General features: G+C 40.6%; 2 protein-coding genes across 5 annotated transcripts in view; both read left to right on the top strand.

Annotated features, from left to right (window-relative positions):
- Nucleotides 1–2067, top strand: part of ANXA10 (annexin A10) — a 28608-nt gene extending 26541 nt beyond the window's left edge. For 3 of the 4 annotated variants that reach the window (XM_048303883.1, XM_048303886.1, XM_048303884.1), the window contains one exon: nucleotides 669–1310. In XM_048303883.1, the coding sequence (XP_048159840.1) occupies nucleotides 669–737 (69 nt within the window). In that variant the 3' untranslated portion in view covers nucleotides 738–1310. Of the gene's footprint in view, nucleotides 1–668 lie in introns of all 4 variants that reach the window. The other variant, XM_048303885.1, reaches the window with a different exon arrangement.
- Nucleotides 2068–2657: 590 nt separating this feature from the next.
- On the top strand, nucleotides 2658–15292 carry LOC125326083. Its single transcript, XM_048303882.1, has 8 exons — nucleotides 2658–3401; nucleotides 5211–5297; nucleotides 5490–5723; nucleotides 7007–7029; nucleotides 7907–8052; nucleotides 8620–8711; nucleotides 8804–8899; nucleotides 9978–15292. The coding sequence occupies exons 1-8, from the start codon at nucleotides 2853–2855 to the stop codon at nucleotides 11634–11636; spliced, it is 2886 nt and encodes a 961-aa protein (XP_048159839.1). The 5' UTR covers nucleotides 2658–2852; the 3' UTR covers nucleotides 11637–15292.
- The last annotated feature ends 1936 nt before the right edge of the window (nucleotides 15293–17228 follow it).

Raw genomic sequence — 17228 nt, 5'->3', positions numbered from 1 at the left:
TTCAGTGCCTCAGTTTGATTTGAGCAAGTGAGCAGTGAATTCTCAACTCACTCTCTGTGATTTTATCCCTCCCCAATGCAAGATGTGTATATAAGCAGGGCACGACAGTGTGCTCTGAACAAGAGTTTGCATGAATGATTTCTACACTATTTGATAACATCTTATTTCATGTTGACCTGTAAGGCTAGGTGATATCACTTTTGTGCAAAAATGAGATAAATATCTGGTTTTATCCTTGTGCTTAGGTAGTACCTTCACAAACCCTGTTCCTGTCCTACTCCTGGTTTGTATCTTAAAACAAAACTTTGAAACTGTTTAATTGTACAAAAAAATGATTCTTGCTAGGACACTACCTTTTCTATGTCACTATAATCCAACTGCAAGATGTGCAGCAACTGTACAAAACCGCTCATGAATTTTTGGTATTGAACTTGAGGATTAATAAACAGATTAGATCCAGCCTTTCAAAGGTAGATTATCTCTAGGTGCCCAAGCAACCGAAGGCCATGGAAAGTGAAATTTAAAATATCTCTGCCTAGAACCCTTATGAAAAAAGTGCAGTGTTTTACAAAACCTTATAATAGTCTAGTCCTTGTCACACACCAAGAAAAGAAAAAAATCAGAAAATGTATAGTCACAGAAAAGTTGATTTTTTTTTTTCCTTGCAGCATTTTGCTTCAGGGCATTATGAGAGCGCTTTACTTGCTATCTGTGCTGGTGATACAGAAGATTACTAAGAAGATGAACTCTGAAGGCTGTGCAAACCTATTTTAAATAGAAATTGAAACTATGTGCAATGCACTAACTGTAAAAGATTCCTATTTTACATAATAGAACAGAAAAATTAGTACTGTCATATTTGCTAATATTAAATCTTTCTTGAGACAGGAAAAAATGTTGGCAGGAACAAGGTTTTATCCCTAGTTCTAATTAATATTTCTGGTTTTATGATTAATGTAAATTAATGGAGCAAGTGGTAAAATTACTCCATGTAAGCATTTGTTTATCATTTAATGTCCCAACATCCCAAACATTTATTGACAGGCTCTGGAAGAATTTATTTACTTCCACATTGGAGAGAAAAAAAATATTTTGCTTTATTTATTTTAGCAAGAAGATTTCCTCCCTTAAGGATTTTTTTCTCCTTTTTCCTACTTCTTATATCTCATATTTTATGCTATTGAACATTATTGTTTTAGTTACTACCAGACTAAGCATCTGCCCCCATCTATTATCAGTCACTCACCAGAGTGCTTTTGTATTCTCTTTCATTTAGCTCGTATACTCAATGGCATTTCCCCTATTCTGTTTGAAACAAAAGTAAAAATTAGAATCAAGTACTCCATCCAGTCCAGTGCCATGTGCTGGAAAACCTGGAAGGTGAAGCACTACTTAGCTTTAAGCAATGTTCCAGTGGATTAAACTCTGAATTCCTTTTTTACCTATCTCATTTTAACCATTAATTGAATACTGACCTCCGGAGCATGGAGGTATACCCAGGATGCCCTAGGTGATTAAATTCAAGAACTGACTGCTATTGGGTAACATTGCACCTCTGAGAGAGGCTGAAGGAGGCGGCGCTCCCGGGAATACCCGTGAACGATCTGAGACAGCATCTGGTCACAGCAGCACCCACGGCAGCGAGGAAAGGCAGCAGAGCCCGACCCCGAGTCCCCGCCCCAAAGGAAAACGTGACGCTGCTTTTAAGTACCCCGGGTCTATTCAGGGCAGCCTGTCCGTGTATACCACCTGTCAGCCTCTTACGGAAATAGAAGTGAGGGGAAGTGTGGTAATGTTCACTCAAGTATCTGCTTTTCTCCCGCCGCTGCAAGGTGTCCAACTGGACACAGACCTTCTGCATGTTTTTAGAGAGGCACTTTCTGCAGGTGCAGTCCGTGTGACTGAACAAAGCACTGCTACAGAAAGGTACAAATACGTGGTTGCTTTTGTGCACCTGTCGCTTCCCTCAGCCTCTGGATATAACACTAATTACAGCCTATCTGATTTCTTTGCAAATACTGATATGCTGTTACAAATATATTGATTTATAATAAACTTAAAATTTCTTTCGAATCTCTCTTAAGTTTGACTCATTTCCAAACACTTCGGGCAGATAATAAAATTCTTAAGACAGAACTTTGGGAGGAATGGTTCTGGGAGTAAAAATAAACAAAAGGGGGGGGGGGGGAGGATTTGAAGGGGGAGAATGAGCTGAGCACCGTCCCAATTGCTCAGCACCAACGTAATTCTAAACGGAAAATATGTTCTGATTTTGCAACGGTAGCTGGAGGTAGCTCCCAACAGCCGTACCTCGGCACTGTGGAGTCACTTCGTTTTAACTCTGCACGTTTGCAGAAATTAACAACGACACTCCTCTCGACTGCAAACGCGCCGAGGTCCCACTGCTTCCCACAGAACACGGTCCGGAGCTCCCCTCACGGTACGTGAGGCGGCACTTCCGCACACAGCCCGGCACAAAATGGCGGCGGCGGCGCTAGGACCGCGCGGGCGCCACGGCGCGTGGGCGCTCACGCGCCAGGCAGGAGGCAGGACCCAAAAGGCTCTGCCCCGCCCCCATGCCGTCGCATGCTTTTATTGGACAAGGACGATGTCAATCTCGCGCCTCCGCCTATCGCTGACGCGCTTCTCCTCGCCCCACCCCCACGGCCGGGCGGCACTTCTTGGGAAGTTGACGGCTGGAAGCGGTGTTTGGAGCGGGGCGCTCCCGGTTTCTGCGGCAGGCCGGCCGGCCGGCCGGCCGCAGCCTCTCGGTGCCGTGGAGGTGGAAGCAGAAGGAAGACTGGGGCCCGGAGCAGCAGGAGCGGCGGCCTCTCGTTCTCTCGCCGGCGCTGATGGAGGCGAGCCTGACGTGCGCCGTGTGCCTGTCGCTGTTGGAGGAGCCGGTGACGCTGCCGCTGTGCTCGCACAACTTCTGCCGGGGCTGCGTGGTAGAGTGCCTGGCCTCGGCTGAGGCCGCCCGCCTGCGGCAGCTGCAGCGGAGCCCGGGGCAGGCCCGTCTCGGCCGCGGGGCGCCGGGCCCGGGCCCGGGCCCGTCCTGCGGCCGGGTGCCGTGTCCGCTGTGCAGGAAGTTGTGCCCTCTGCCCCGCGGCGGCGTCGCCGCCCTGCCCGTCAACACCACCCTGGCGGAGATAGTCAAGCTCTACCGGTCCGGCGCGGCGGGCGCCGCCACGGCCGGGGAGGCGGCGCTGGGGCCGAAGCCGGGGTCGGACCTGGTCTCCCCGCAGGCGTTCGGAGGAAGCTGCCAGAAACACCCGAGCCGGCCGGTGCAGCTCTACTGCCGCATGTGCCGGCAGGCGGGGTGCGGGCAGTGCGTCTCCGAGGAGCATCAGGGCATCTTCCACTCTGTCAATCTCATAGACACGGTGTACCAGGAAGAGAAAGTAAGCGCGGCGCTCCCCCCTCCGCTCCAGGGGTCGGCTGGGAGGTCGGGCTGTACACTTAAGGTCCCACCGGGCACAGGTTGCTGTTACTCAGAAACACAGGGGAAACCGCGGCGTGGTGGGCAGGAGAGGGGCAGAGGGCCTGTGCTGCTTTGGGGCAGACTCAGGAGTTTGTGGACTGCCGGGGTGTGCCTTTCCGGGTTGCTGTCAGACTGTATCTAAACAGTCTGCGCACGCAGGGGACCAGGCGGTATTACAGTATCAACAGATCTGAACCCAGTTTACCGAAGGACCTGGAGAGTTGATTTTGGGGTGGTGTCTCGGTTTTTGTTGGTTTGATTGGTGGAGGGCTGTTGATGTTTGGGTTTTTTGTTGTTGTTTTCCCAAGTTCAGGAAGATCTAACAACTCCAAAAACGCACCCACAAATGTTTTGTTTATAGGCTCTCTGAGCTGCCATAGCTAATTTGGGTCATAGATAATTACGTATTTAGGGATAGATAGTTTGGGTGAGTAATAATAAACGTAAAAACAAGATGCCTTCCAGTTTGCATAAGAAAGCAACTGCCTGTCATAATGGTTGGTTGGCTGGTTGTAGAAGTTGTGATTTTTAACAAAATAGTGACTATTTGGGTAGGACGAGCTTTTCGTGCCCTGTGCAAATTGAGTGCAGGGTGGCAGTTCTATTGTGCAGTAATTGAAACAACTGCAGGGCAGTGATGAAAAGTACAAGTATAAAGGTTTAAACAGAGCAGTGCTGATTCTTTAAAACAAAAGTTGCTTTTACCCTGATTTTCCTTCTGCCTTTGCCATCACCCGTTGTATGTCACTTGGGAAACCAGGGGAAAACAGCCTTTGCACTAGACATACTACATAATGTAAAGTAGTGATACTGTAGAGAGATAAAGGAGGAAAACTCAGTGATAATATTAGTTCAAACCCAAACAGAACTATCTTGATTATGAACAGCTTTCTATTTTAGCAATGTGAGGCATAAAAAGAAAAAATGAATATCCCACAGTTTTTTGCCAAACTGGGATAACACCATTAAAACTTACTTGTGATAGATAGATAGATGTGAGGGGAGGGGTTGAAAAAGCCTGAGGAAAACAATGTTTTAATTATAAAGTAGTCATTCTATCAGTATGCATTGTAGGTGAGCCTAAGAACATTACTTTGAGAAACAGCAGAAGAAAGTTTGTGTACTGATCCAGGAAAGCATTAAATGTTACTAAGTGACGTTCTGAATCACAAACTTTTTTTACTATATTGTCCAGAATATCACAGAATGGATATGGTTGGAAGGAACTTCTGGAGATCATCCAGTCCAACCCCCTGCCAAGGCAGGGTCACCTGGAGCACATGACACAGGAATGTGTCCTGGTGGGGTTTGAATGTCTCCAGAGTGGGAGACTCCACGACCTCCCTGGGCAGCCTGTTCCAGTGCTCTGCCACCCTCAATGTAAAGAAGTTCTTGCTCATGTTGAGGTGAAACTTTAGTGGTTTAGTTTATGGCCTCTGCTCCCTGTCCTGTCACTGGGCACCACTGAAAAAAGTCTGGCACCCACTTTTGAGATATTTATATGCGTCAATTAGATCCCCTTTCAGCCTTCTCCAGACTAAACAGGCCCAGGTCCTGCAGTCTCTCCTCATAAAAGAGATGCTCTAGTCCCCTGATCATCCTTGTGGCCCTCCACTGGACCCTGTCCAGTAGCTCCTTGTCTGTCTTGATCTGATTCTAGGTAAGCACTGAAATGTGTTTATTTTAAGGAATGGATGAAGTCATAATAGATGTTTCAACTGTCTTTCAGTTAACCTTCTTTAGCACTCTGAAACAAATGAGGATAATAAATGAGAAGCTGGTGAATGAGATCTCAAAACGACCGACTCATACAGATGTGAGTTACAGATGCTGGATATTCTGTGTGTGTGTGTGTCTTTGTTTCTCTTCTCTGGTTAGTTTAACCACAGCCTGGAGCATACAGGTGCTCCTTGTGGCATAGATGTGCTCTGAGCTTACTTAGAGAAGTGACTCTTGTGTGGACATTGTTATTGCATTTGCATCTGTTCTTGTGTTCTTCTGCTTCTAGATGATGCTGAAAAATGATACCGAGATAATTGAGCTGAAATTTGGAGAAATTTTCAAAACTCTAGAAATGAAAAAAAAGCAATTACTAGAAGATCTTGAAAATCAAAGAGTTAAAAAAGAGAAAGAATTTCAGATTTGGAAGAAAATGAAAGAAACTCACAAGAAGACTATTGAGAATTTTTTGAAGGATTGTGAAAAGCTTGTCCATGAGTGTGATCCTCAGTGTTTCCTGGAGGTGATGGCCTTTTGTTTTAGATATCAGTTGTATAAAGAACTCAAATAGAGCCTCCTGTATTGTAGGTCATGATTAAAATCGATCAGGGAAAACAAAGTCAACAAATGAAAAATACAGACTAAAATTAGTTAACACTCATACTTTTTTTGTAACAATGTTTTTTAGTTTTAGAAAAGTTTGGAAAAGCTTTATTTGCAGCTTATCGGTGATTTTTACTGTATGCTTTCCTAAGAAACAGTGTGTTGCTGATTTCTGCAGTGGGTCCTTAGGTGCCTCCAGATAAATGGGACGCTAAGAAAGTACAGAATTTGACTAAGTGTCTGGTAACAACTCGTTAAGGAAAATTTAACTTTCACTTGAAGTAAAAGCGACTCCCAATTCTGGAACAAATACTGTGATTCCAGTGATTAGTATGTCACTAATTCTCGACTTCTTCCTTTTCTTACTGTTCCTCTTCCCCCTCTTTTCTTCTCATTCCCCATCCTGTTTTCATCTTCTTCCTCCTGTGTCTCCTGGTGTGCTTCATATTGTGCCTGTTCCTTCTGTTTCTCCTATGCCTTCTGTTCTTCCTCCACTGTCACCTTTGGTTCCTTCTTACCTTCCTCATCTTTTTCCTCCTATTCCTCCTGTTCATCTACTTACTCTTCCTGCTGTTTGTTTTCTTTCTCTTTAACCTCCCCACCTGCCCTCCATAACAGTACATTGGTTGTGTAAAGATCCGGTACAGTGAGATCACCAGGTTTTTATAAGGAAGCAGCTCTAATCCAGTCCGGTTTTTTCACTTTTCATTACATGTTCTTTGGGAAGTCTCACTTGACCACAGTGCAGTGCACTGCACTTCCTACTACCGTTATCTGTCTGATTTAAAACTGAAAGATAGCTTTTTTTAATAGTATAATAGCAGATTGAGAGCACATAGCAGAGGCTTCCCTCTCCAAGAAATACAAAACAGTCCTTCATTTGAATGTTTACAAATATCCAGACTTCTGAAACTGGTTAGGTAACCATATAGACCATGATCTGAATGCCTTCATTTGGCTCTGAAGAAGTTCTTTTTGTATTTATCACAATATATTACAAGATAAATCTTGTCACAGATACTCTTGTTTGAGTTGGGCTTTTTTTGCTTGATTGGTTGGTTTTTTAATGTTAACAGGTTTATTTTCTATAGTTCTGTGAAATGAAGACAGGGACTTGGGTCTGTCAACTATTTGGATAAAGCAGTAACTTCCTGATAGTTGGAGAAATGCTCATATCTTACAAAATTTTGGTTTTTTTTATAGGTGGCCTGTGGCTTGAATACAAGGTATATTCTTTTCATGTTCTTTTAGTTCTCTCGTGGTCTTTCAGATTTTTAGGATTAAAAACTAAAAAAATAGCTACATTGGGTATCATAAGATAAGAAATTTAAAATTAAAATAGTATTGAGTAATTAACAGATTATAATACTTTCAGATTTTTGGATGCCCAATATTCCAAATTTTAGTAAATTTGTCAAGAATTTGAGTGACGTACTATCTGGGATTAGAGACAATCAAGCTTTTGAATTATCTCCCTAATAAAAAGTGAATATAGAAATTGATTAATACTTGGTGATTGGATATTTTCAGATATCTTATTTAAACTCAGGAACACTGAAGCATGCTTGAAGCTTTTACAGAAATCTTTCAGTGTAACAGTATGTGTGGAGATTCTGCAGTATCTTTGGGTTTGTGTTTGTAGTGCACATACCCTGTAATGTCTTCTAAGGATTCTTAAATACATTTCTTAGAACTTTTTAACCTGCATTTAAGAAAGAATATTGGAAATTGAGTTCTTCAAAAAACACTGTGGTTCAGACTAACATTAGCAATGCCCTCTGAAGAAGTACAATTTATATTGAGGCAGTGTATACTAAGAAAGTGGAGGGGGTAATTTTTTGCTGACCTACCAGCACTACTTCTTGCAGTTTTCATTGAGTATGAAACCTTATTTGAGTGAACAAGTTCTAAGAAAAAACTCAACAAAAAACTCTAAGAGAACTTGACATTTTATCGAAGACATAATTTTTCTGATTCCTGCTCCTTCCTAGTGATTTCTTTTTTTTTAATATTAGACAGGTATAATTTAGCTAGCCTGTAAGCATGAAGAAAAAAGGTTAAATTGGTTCATTTTTGGTTGTTTTTTTTTTTTTCCATTTCCAGAATGAAAACTCAGCTTGATGTGATGAATATAGCATCCAACTGGGAAAAACCACCAGTGTATATGCCAAAGACGATAGATATCAAATCTGTGGTTAATGAAATCTTAGCATTGGAGTTAGCACCTGTTAATGCAAGCATTGTTCAAGGTAGGGAAGAAGGACTTAAAATTAAGACAAGATTTTGGAAGTCTAGAAACCTGGAACTTGCAGAACCAATTGCTAATAAACAATCTGCATGGCAACCACATGCAAGAAAACACCCCAACAAATTAAATGAATTATAAATTCCTTGAAGGATTTTAAATGTGTTTTATGAATGTGCTTTCTCTAGGAAGTTCCTAGGCTGTATTTTTGGAATCTGGGTGCCGTATTGTACTTTTCATATCCAGCTGATAGCGCTGCTGTCAGGAGTGTGTTGCTGAACTAGATGGGCGTTTGTTGTAGTGTCATGCCAGTGTTGGCTATGCTCACATTCAACGCCTTTACTTCACAGGAGGAGGTGTTAGGTTTTGTGTCAGGGCAGGCATTTCAAGCATTTAAGAAAACGTATTACACAGGCTTCTTGCTTTATATCACAGAAAATACAACAAGTGCTAGGGTCTCAGGGCACTGTATTTTTGTTCTTAAGTTGAATCTGTTTAGGTGCACAGGAACCTTTCAGTGTTTTCCATATTTAATATATTCTACATCATATCCTTGTGTTCTTTCTAATAGAGCTACCTTATGAAGGAAATGAGAGCTCAACTCTATTTAAAGATACCTTAAAGCAGTGGCAGGACCAGAAGAATATGCCCGGCACGTTTCTTGTAAGTTATTGGCTATGTGGTCTACAACATGGTACTATTTTTTCATTTGGTATCAAAATGAAATATAATTTCTGCTGTGAAATATTTTTCAGCCTGTAGCAGGACAGGATGAAGCAGACGGTAGCAGGATCCCCACTCGATTTATGTCAATATCAGAAATGTCAGCATTTCAAAATATGAGTCATGAGGTATGATTGAACATCAGTTTAAGTATGGCTAAGTTACTATTTGTTGTGATGCAGCTTTCTAAATAAGCTTTTAAAATGTTTTTCAGTTTCCTTAGTAGAAAGTTGCCCTTCCGTTTCTAGAATGAAATCTGACTAGGTATTGAAGCTGTCAGAATTTAACTTTTTTTTTCCCTTTAGAAAGCTGAAACTTCATCTTACTACTGACTTCAAATACTTACTTTTATATTTAGTGTGGCTTTTTGAGTCACATCTGTAGCTTTCTAATCCAAATAAACTTCCCTAGTGTCTACTTGAAGAGGAAGTCATCTGCCTGTATTCTGTTTTCTAAAGATAATAGAGTTCCATCTTGTAAGACCACATAATCATTTGACATGAAACTGAATCCAATCTCTTTTTTGTTTCATTTCAAATGATGTAGTTATACAACTAAATTTTTTTTCTTTTTTTCCTTACTAGCAGCTCCATGTGGGTGGCTGAATATTGTTCTGTACAGAATGATTCTAGTTAGTTAGTGAAGCATGGCTGGCAGTAAATCACATTATGCATGTTCTGAGAATACCAGTGGCAGATGATTGAATTAAAAAGTTGCTTAGGTCTTTTAAATATAGAAATTTTTTTTCTGTATTATTTTGGAAAATACCCGTTTTCTATTGCCATTAATAATGCAATTATATATAATAACAAAACAAATATAACAAAAACCCCACCACCTAACAATTTCAGATGGCTATTTTTCATGAAAATTTGATTGAGAATTTGTTGCTTAATATCTAAGTTAGTATTTTTATCTATTTTGGGGTTTGATAGTCACTTCAAATACAGTTTTCTCTAGTCTTCTCTTTCAAAATGTGCTTTGTCATCATGGTTCTATGTGTATCTTGTTCAGTCGTTTTTAAAGCACTTTTTTCTGTAATGACTTGTGTTCTGTTGCCTTCCAGTAGCAATGGAAAAATACATTATAAATGCTCTAGAATATATGAAAACTTTTCTTCAGTCTTAGTCATATGTGAGTTTTATAGCCTCTGAATCCATAAATGCCATGTTAGATAATGTGAATTTTTTTTTGCTGTAATTATAGGAGTTACGTTACAAATACTATATGGAACTTCAGAAGCTCTCCAATGTGTTTAAGACTCCAAATTTCCCTGCAAATAAAAAGTATAAATTTGTAACTGCTGACACCTCCAAGGATAAGTCCTCAGGAACTTCTTCTATGTCTTCACCTACCAAAGCAAATAACACAGATAAAATAAAAATGGGAATTCTACGAAGAGCGGATGGCTTTGACAAAAGAAGCTTTTCTGGAAGCAGTGCTCATAGCATTCCACCCACAAATATGATTTTTTCTGAAACAAATGGTGACTTAAAATTATTTCATGAGGGAAGTGCGCAGGAAGTGTCTGCTCCAGCCTTGTCAGAAACCTCTCCAGACTTGTTAGGTAAAGAAAAATTGCCAAGACAAGCATCAGCAGGTACTGTTTCCAATAAAATTGACTCAAATTCTAGCACTTCATCAGACTTTAAGCCAGCAGCAACAGTGGCTGTTACTGTTTCAAATTCAGAATCTGTAGATGTTTCAGCAGAGAGACCTTCAGGTGTACCTTTTACTTTCAATGCATCTAACAACTCATTACCAAGATTTAGTAAAGGTAGAGGTACATTTTCCTTTAAAAAGCAAGACAAGAAATGTGCTTTCCCTCAGTTTTATTTAGGGAGATGTGATAAGCTGGATAAAACCAATAACCAGGATAATTATGGTCCTGAAACCAAAAACGTAGTTTGTGATGCTTCAACCAGTCCTAATTTAGACTCAGCAGAAAGTGAGAAACCACACGTTTTGTTTCCCTTTGGCAATTCAGAAGGCAGCTGGTTTGCAGGATCAGAAGTCAGCAATTCATGTACGGTGTTACCATTATCATCATATTTTAGCCAAACTGAGATGCCATCTGACAAAAAAAGATTATCTCATGTGAGGGAAAAAACACCCTGTGCAAAGGAACCTGCAGGATATGGTACACAGAAACCACCTGTCGTAGGGCAACAAAAACCTCACACTTCAGAATCCAGCACAACTGTAGCTTGCAGTACTTCAGAAACCAACACTGGAGCTGGGGTGAATGGTGTCTCCAAGACGCCCCTTCCCACCAGTAATTTTTCATTTTCTTTTAAAACTAACTTTCCATTGCCTTCACCAGTATTTTCATTTGGAGGCATTGTCAGAAATACCTCTGATTTGCTGACTTCTTCCATGTTTTTTTCTGGAAACGGAACAGAAAAAATGGATAAGGAGAAGATGAAATCTCCTGACAAAACACTTCTGAATCTAGAGAAACCTGTATCTTCAGAGTGTGCAGAGCCTGCTTTTCTTCAGGGTCATTCAAAATGTGAAGGCTCATGTTTGCCTGTGAACTCATCTGAAAACGCTGGAAGTGCAGAAACGCTTGGTGATGGTAACACTCCTTATCAGCCGTTATGTTCAGGAGTCCTTCCCGCTGAATGTGAGAATGCATCTTCCACTCAACTCATTACAGCAACACAACAAGAAAAAAAGGAAAAAGATGAAAAAACTATTGCTGAAAACAACTGTGTGTGTCCTAGAAGGGAGGATAAACCTGAGCCTGTACAGTTTCAGAATACAGCTTGTTCTGGCACATGCAGTGATCCATCTTTAGGAGGTTCTGTGCTTGCAGTAAGTGAGACAGGAAGAATCCTAAAAGACAGCACTTCGGACACTTAAGAGCTAAGTCAAACATCTGTCTCTACTGATACCAGCCATGCATCAGAATATTTTTCTGTTGCTGAAGACAAAATGTCTACTAGAAGAAAATCACATGTGAAGAAAGACTGGAAAGAAAAAGAAGCTGGAATTCAATAAATACTACTTAATACATTTAAAAGGTGGGGATACTTGTGATTTTACAGCTGTTCTTCTCCCTGATTCTTGCCAGTTGAGGTATTTCTGTGTTGGAAATGAAACTGCTTATGAGCAGTACAATGCAATGAAGTGATTTTTATAGTATACTCACAAACTGAAGAAACAACCAAAATTTTCATGTCCTGATCAAGACCAAAGCATAGCCATAGATGCTGCATCTTCAAGAGCGCAAACCTTCTGGGGTATGTTTCAGGGGTGGGGAACTGAGGTGTCCCAGAAAGCGGGTTGGGTGGAGCCTCAGTGGCAGGGGGCAGTAAATTGTTGTCTGGGTACAGCAGCACTTGCACTTAAATGGTAAGAGAACAGCCAAGACATTCACCTCATGGGCCGGGAGGGAGGAGAGCCACAACAAAAAGAAAGGATATTGAAGGCATTACAGAAAATTGTTTTGCCTATCTCCCCTTGGCTGTTCCCTTTTTCTGTGATGTGTTTAATGTATATTGAAGGTGTAAGTTCTAGTGTAATTTCAATAATTTGTTTTGTGCTTTTGAAATGGAAGCATTGCATCAGTGTTCTTGTTAAACATTGCAGAAGGGTGTCAGCTACACTTCTGAAATCCTGCCTTCAGGAAAAAGAAACATCACAATAAAATTTCAGCTCTTTCTGGCAACAGTTTGGGAATACTTGGACAGATATTAACTTGCTGTATAAGTGAAAACTTTTGGAGAATCTAGCTTTTAAAACACAAAAATTCTCTTCTAAAATCTGTGTAACGACAAGACAAAAGGAAAACAGTAGTTCTCACTGTATGTATTAATGATTTAGAACTCATGGAAATTTTAGTCCATGAAAATCAATACAAAGGGTAAAAAGACCATCATTTCTACTTTGCTGGCTATTTTGTTGGATCCAAGAGATAATTGTGCTTTAGTTATTGGAATACACAGACAGTAGTACTGTTTCAGAATAAAGCTGTATTTTGTTTCCTGTTCATGCTTCAGCAAAAGCTGATGCTAGATTTTAAAGAAATTCTGTATTAGATAGATACGTCAACTGGCAAGTACTAAATCAAAATGCAGAATATTTGATATTCCTTCAAAAGTTTTCACTGGCAAGCAGAAAAGTCAATAATCTGCAAATTACCTCTGTAACTCTGTAAGAAAAATATTACTTAAATTTAAATCTCTGCAATACTTACTAATATACTTACTGTGACATAATACTTAGGGAAACTTGTTTCAGGAAATGTTGACCTAATTTTGTGTTCAGTTCTTGGCCTCAATTTTCTTGTGGCAGTTTCCTTTATTAAATGTGCTGAAAAAATAGTTTCTAGTATTTATAACAATAATACTACTTTTCTGTCTGCATTACAATAAGGAAGGTAGTGAAAATTCTCTTTATGGTTAGTCTTTTAGTTCTTGATGCTTGTCTCTTAAATCTTACTGTATTTCAGTTTTCTCCTATGATTTTCTTCTGCTGTTATCTCTATACATTCTTGTCATGTTCTGCATGTGTAGGAGAGAAATGTTAATTCAAATCACTGAGGTAACAAAGGCTGAGCGAGATGATAATGGCAGAAAGTGTCACAGGTGGAGGTTGGTCTCACTAATAAAAGCAAGAGTAATGGAACAATTTTAGAGTCAGATGAGGCACCTGTGAAATTCATTGCCAGAAAGTTGCAGAGAATTTTTTTTCTTCTACAGTGACAATAAAATTCTTAATGAGCTAGGGTTAATCAGAAGCCGTAGAAGTTTCTGTAGCTTACATATTTTCAACCTGTCTTCTGTTCATTTCTGTTATTTCAGGAGAGTTTGATAAACTTTCATGCAGATGCTTTGTCTCTTAGTGAGAAGACACCATCATAGAATCATAAAGCAAATAGACTACTATACGCTATTTTTGAAAGTAGAAGTTGTGGGTGTGGGGGTTCGCTACAGTCCTAGGACTGCTTTTCAAGCATTGTTGTCCAAGTGCCTTATAGCTCAGCATTAAGGTTTGACAGGGCAGGCGAGATTCACACAGAAATCCCCAACAACAGAGACGCTCGCCCATTCCCTTGGCTGCACTAGGCTGACCCAGAAGGGAGCCCTTCCCCTGTTCCCTGAAAATAATGTGAGGTACAGAACAACCTCAGGGTCCTAGGCAGGCCTCCTCCTGACTACTGTAAAAATTAACCCTGTCCTGGCTGGAAGCAGGACAGTGGTCTTGGATGAAGACTAGAGCTGATTCAAAGAAATGGGGTTCAGAGTTGTCCTTAATGCACGTTTTACTTATTATCCATAGAGAATAACTTACACCACTATCTTGGTCATCATCATAAAATTCTGTGTGGTGATGAGGACTGTAGTCAAAGCCTCCCTTTCTTAGGTTATCTAAACTTAGGTATGTGTGTGTATATATTTTCAGATTACAGGTAAACAAAAGGGCAGTGTTAAACTCTGAAGTGTTTGTTTGAAAATACTGCTGAGAACTTTGCCCTTCCCAGAAAAAAGACCAACAAAACAACAAAAAAAAAATCCAGAAAAAAACCCAAAAAAAGGAAATTACATATTTTACTAAACTCAGTAATTTGTATTACACAGTTCTGGATCTTCCTGACTCCTTAAGATACAAGAGGTGAAAAATGAAGCAATTCTACATATGGTTGGAACATTATATTAATCAAACTTTGCTGTACTGGTATAAAGCCCTCTATATATTTCAGATTTTGTAAACTAAATTTCTGGGCCACTTTAAAAGCTTTTATAGTGGTTCATGAAGATACTACTTCATGATTTAATAGAAACCTTGGAAAACAGTTACAACAATTTGTTTGATTATAATTGCCAAAGTACTTGCTGAACATACTTCCCAAAGGAGCTGAAAGTTTCTAGTGCTGTCCTGCTGAGAGGCTAACCTTGCTAGCTGTCAGAACTGCAATGTTTGTTCAATATATATCTGAGAGCTATAGTAACATGTATGCCACTGCCTGAAAAAAAAGTGCAACTGAAAGGTAAAGTACAATTACTCAGTTTTGTAACTATTAAAAAAATTAAAATTTATTAAAAACAATTGTTTAGTTGACATTAGAGCTGTTAAAATGTCAATTTGTAAAGGTGAACTTCCTAAAGTAAACTTTGCATTATTTTGTATTATTGATTTGTTGTTTATTGTATTATTGGTTATTAACTAAAGCTTTATTCTGAAATTATATTTGGTAACTCAGGTCTAGTAACTTTCTAATTCAAAGACTGCTGATCTGTGTGGTAAGAGTATTATGTACTGCTTGCTTTGGTTGGTTTTTGTTCTTTGGGTAACACACTTAGTTTCTCTATATAGTCTCCTTCCACCTGTTTAAATGCCAGTAGAACATTCTCATTTGGATTATCACACAGTTCACTCTGACTTGTTCTGGTTAAAAAAAAAAAAGGCATTGTTCCATTTTAACTTGCTTTTAAAAATGAAGTATATATTCTAAAAAGCACAAGTTTATCATACCAAATAGATTTAATGAGGAATTAAAAATCCTTGAGTGTGTAGTAAGCATCTCCTTCATTTAACCTAAAGAAAGAAAAAAAAAAAAATAGATATGCACTGGAACTATTTCATTGTTAATAAACCCTGTTTGTGTAGGTTGAGTAAGGATGCAGAGAGCATTTATCAATGACACCCAGGGACACTGAGCACACTGTCAGTGCAATTGCAGGGGATGGGAAGCTGAGCAGGGCAGGGATAGTACAGAAGGCTGGGGCCATCCAGAGGCACCTGGACAAGCTTGAGAAGTGGGATGATAACCTCATGAAGTTCCACAAGGCCAGGTGCCAAGTGCTGCACCTGGGTCAGGGCAATCCCTGAGTCATGGATTCTTCCCGGTTGGAAGAGACCTCCAAATCCCTCAGTTTAGCGCTGCCTCCCTGGCCACTCCCACCACCTCCAGAACCAGCACTTGGTTGGCCCCTGGGGCTTTCCCATGCCCTTCCCCACTTCCAGGAGGGCGGGCCAGAAAGGGAGCACACACAGCTCCTCCACAGTCCCTGTGGGCAGCATGTCCAGCCACCGTGAGCGGCCTCCGCTGGGGAATGTCTTTCCAGAACAAAGGAATCAACAGCTGTAGCAATAAGCTTGGCCAGTTTTTCCTGACTTTTAGCATTATGTAATATAATAAAAGTATTTCTTGTGGTGATAACAAGGTCTGAAGGGAAGCCGTATTTTCAATCTACTGTTCCAAAGAAAAAACCATGACAACAACTTCTTGGTCTTTGCTCTGACCTGGGTCACTGAACAATACAAAGGTAAATATAAGCAGCCAAATGATAGGATTATATTCAGCCTGGATCACGCCAGCGTTCCATCCCTGCAGTTTTGTACCAATACAAACATCAGTGTAACTACATTTACGCTTGCAGCTGATGAGCAGCAGAGGGAGGAAGAGCTGCAGTCTCTCTTCCCCGCTGTACACAATGCATTTGATAGTGAAGTACAAGTTAGTGTGACATGTGAGCTGATGACAGTTCATTGCAGCTGCTGGGAATATTTCATTTTTATAATACCTCTACTTCAGCTCATTTATTTGTGTCCAGCTCCTGGCCCCGTGCAGGACACTCCAAGAATCACACCATGTGCCCGAGAGCATTGTCCAGATGCTTCTTGAACTCAGACTTGGTGCTGTGACCACTTCTCTGGGGACCCTGTTCCAGTGCTCAGCCACCCTCTGGGTGAGGAACCTTTTCTTGATACCCAGCTTAGACCTCCCCTAACTCAGCTTCATGCTGTTTCCTTAAGTCCTGTCACACAGAGAAGAGATCAGTGCCTGCCTCTTCACAAGGGAGCTCACATTCAACTTGCCATTGACCAGGATCCCCAGATCCCTTTCCACAGTGCTGCTCTCCAGACTCTTACTACTCGGTCTGTGTGTACATTCAGGGTGTTTAGAGAGGTTTAAATCTCACAAATAGCTTCTGCCAGTGCCCCCTCTGTGCCTGATTGGCTGCCAAGGGCTTCCAGGTCCGGATGGGGCTTGGGGCTGCTGTTCGTGTGTCCCTGGGTTTGGGAATCCCTCTGTACATCTTGATATAATCCTCACGCCGACATTTACCCCAGACTCAAGATTATCTTTGAACTTAATTTCTTGTAATGCCAACATCTTCATGTGCACACCCATAAACATAAATACATTAAATAAAATTGACAGTGTATAGTATTGCCTGCTGTGTATCTGAGTAGAAATTTTGAACCCTGGGATCTCTGTCTTCCTCTCTTCTCAAAACAGGAAATGGCCTTGTCCTTCAGAAGAAATCAAGCTACTCCCACAACAACAGAAAACTTGGAGATCTGTTTGAATGTGCTCTGAATTCTGTCCACGCAAAGTACATCCCAGCATGAGAGAACTAACAGCTTATTTGGAGAAATTCCATACAAATCATTCAGACATCAGTGTAAAAAGAGTTAAGAAAAGTTTAAAAAAACAGCAGCACA

This window comes from Corvus hawaiiensis, chromosome 5 (genome assembly GCF_020740725.1).
Source record: "Corvus hawaiiensis isolate bCorHaw1 chromosome 5, bCorHaw1.pri.cur, whole genome shotgun sequence".
Lineage (NCBI taxonomy): Eukaryota > Metazoa > Chordata > Aves > Passeriformes > Corvidae > Corvus > Corvus hawaiiensis.
Note: the sequence above shows the minus strand (reverse complement) of the source record. Positions and strands in the feature narration are given on the sequence as shown.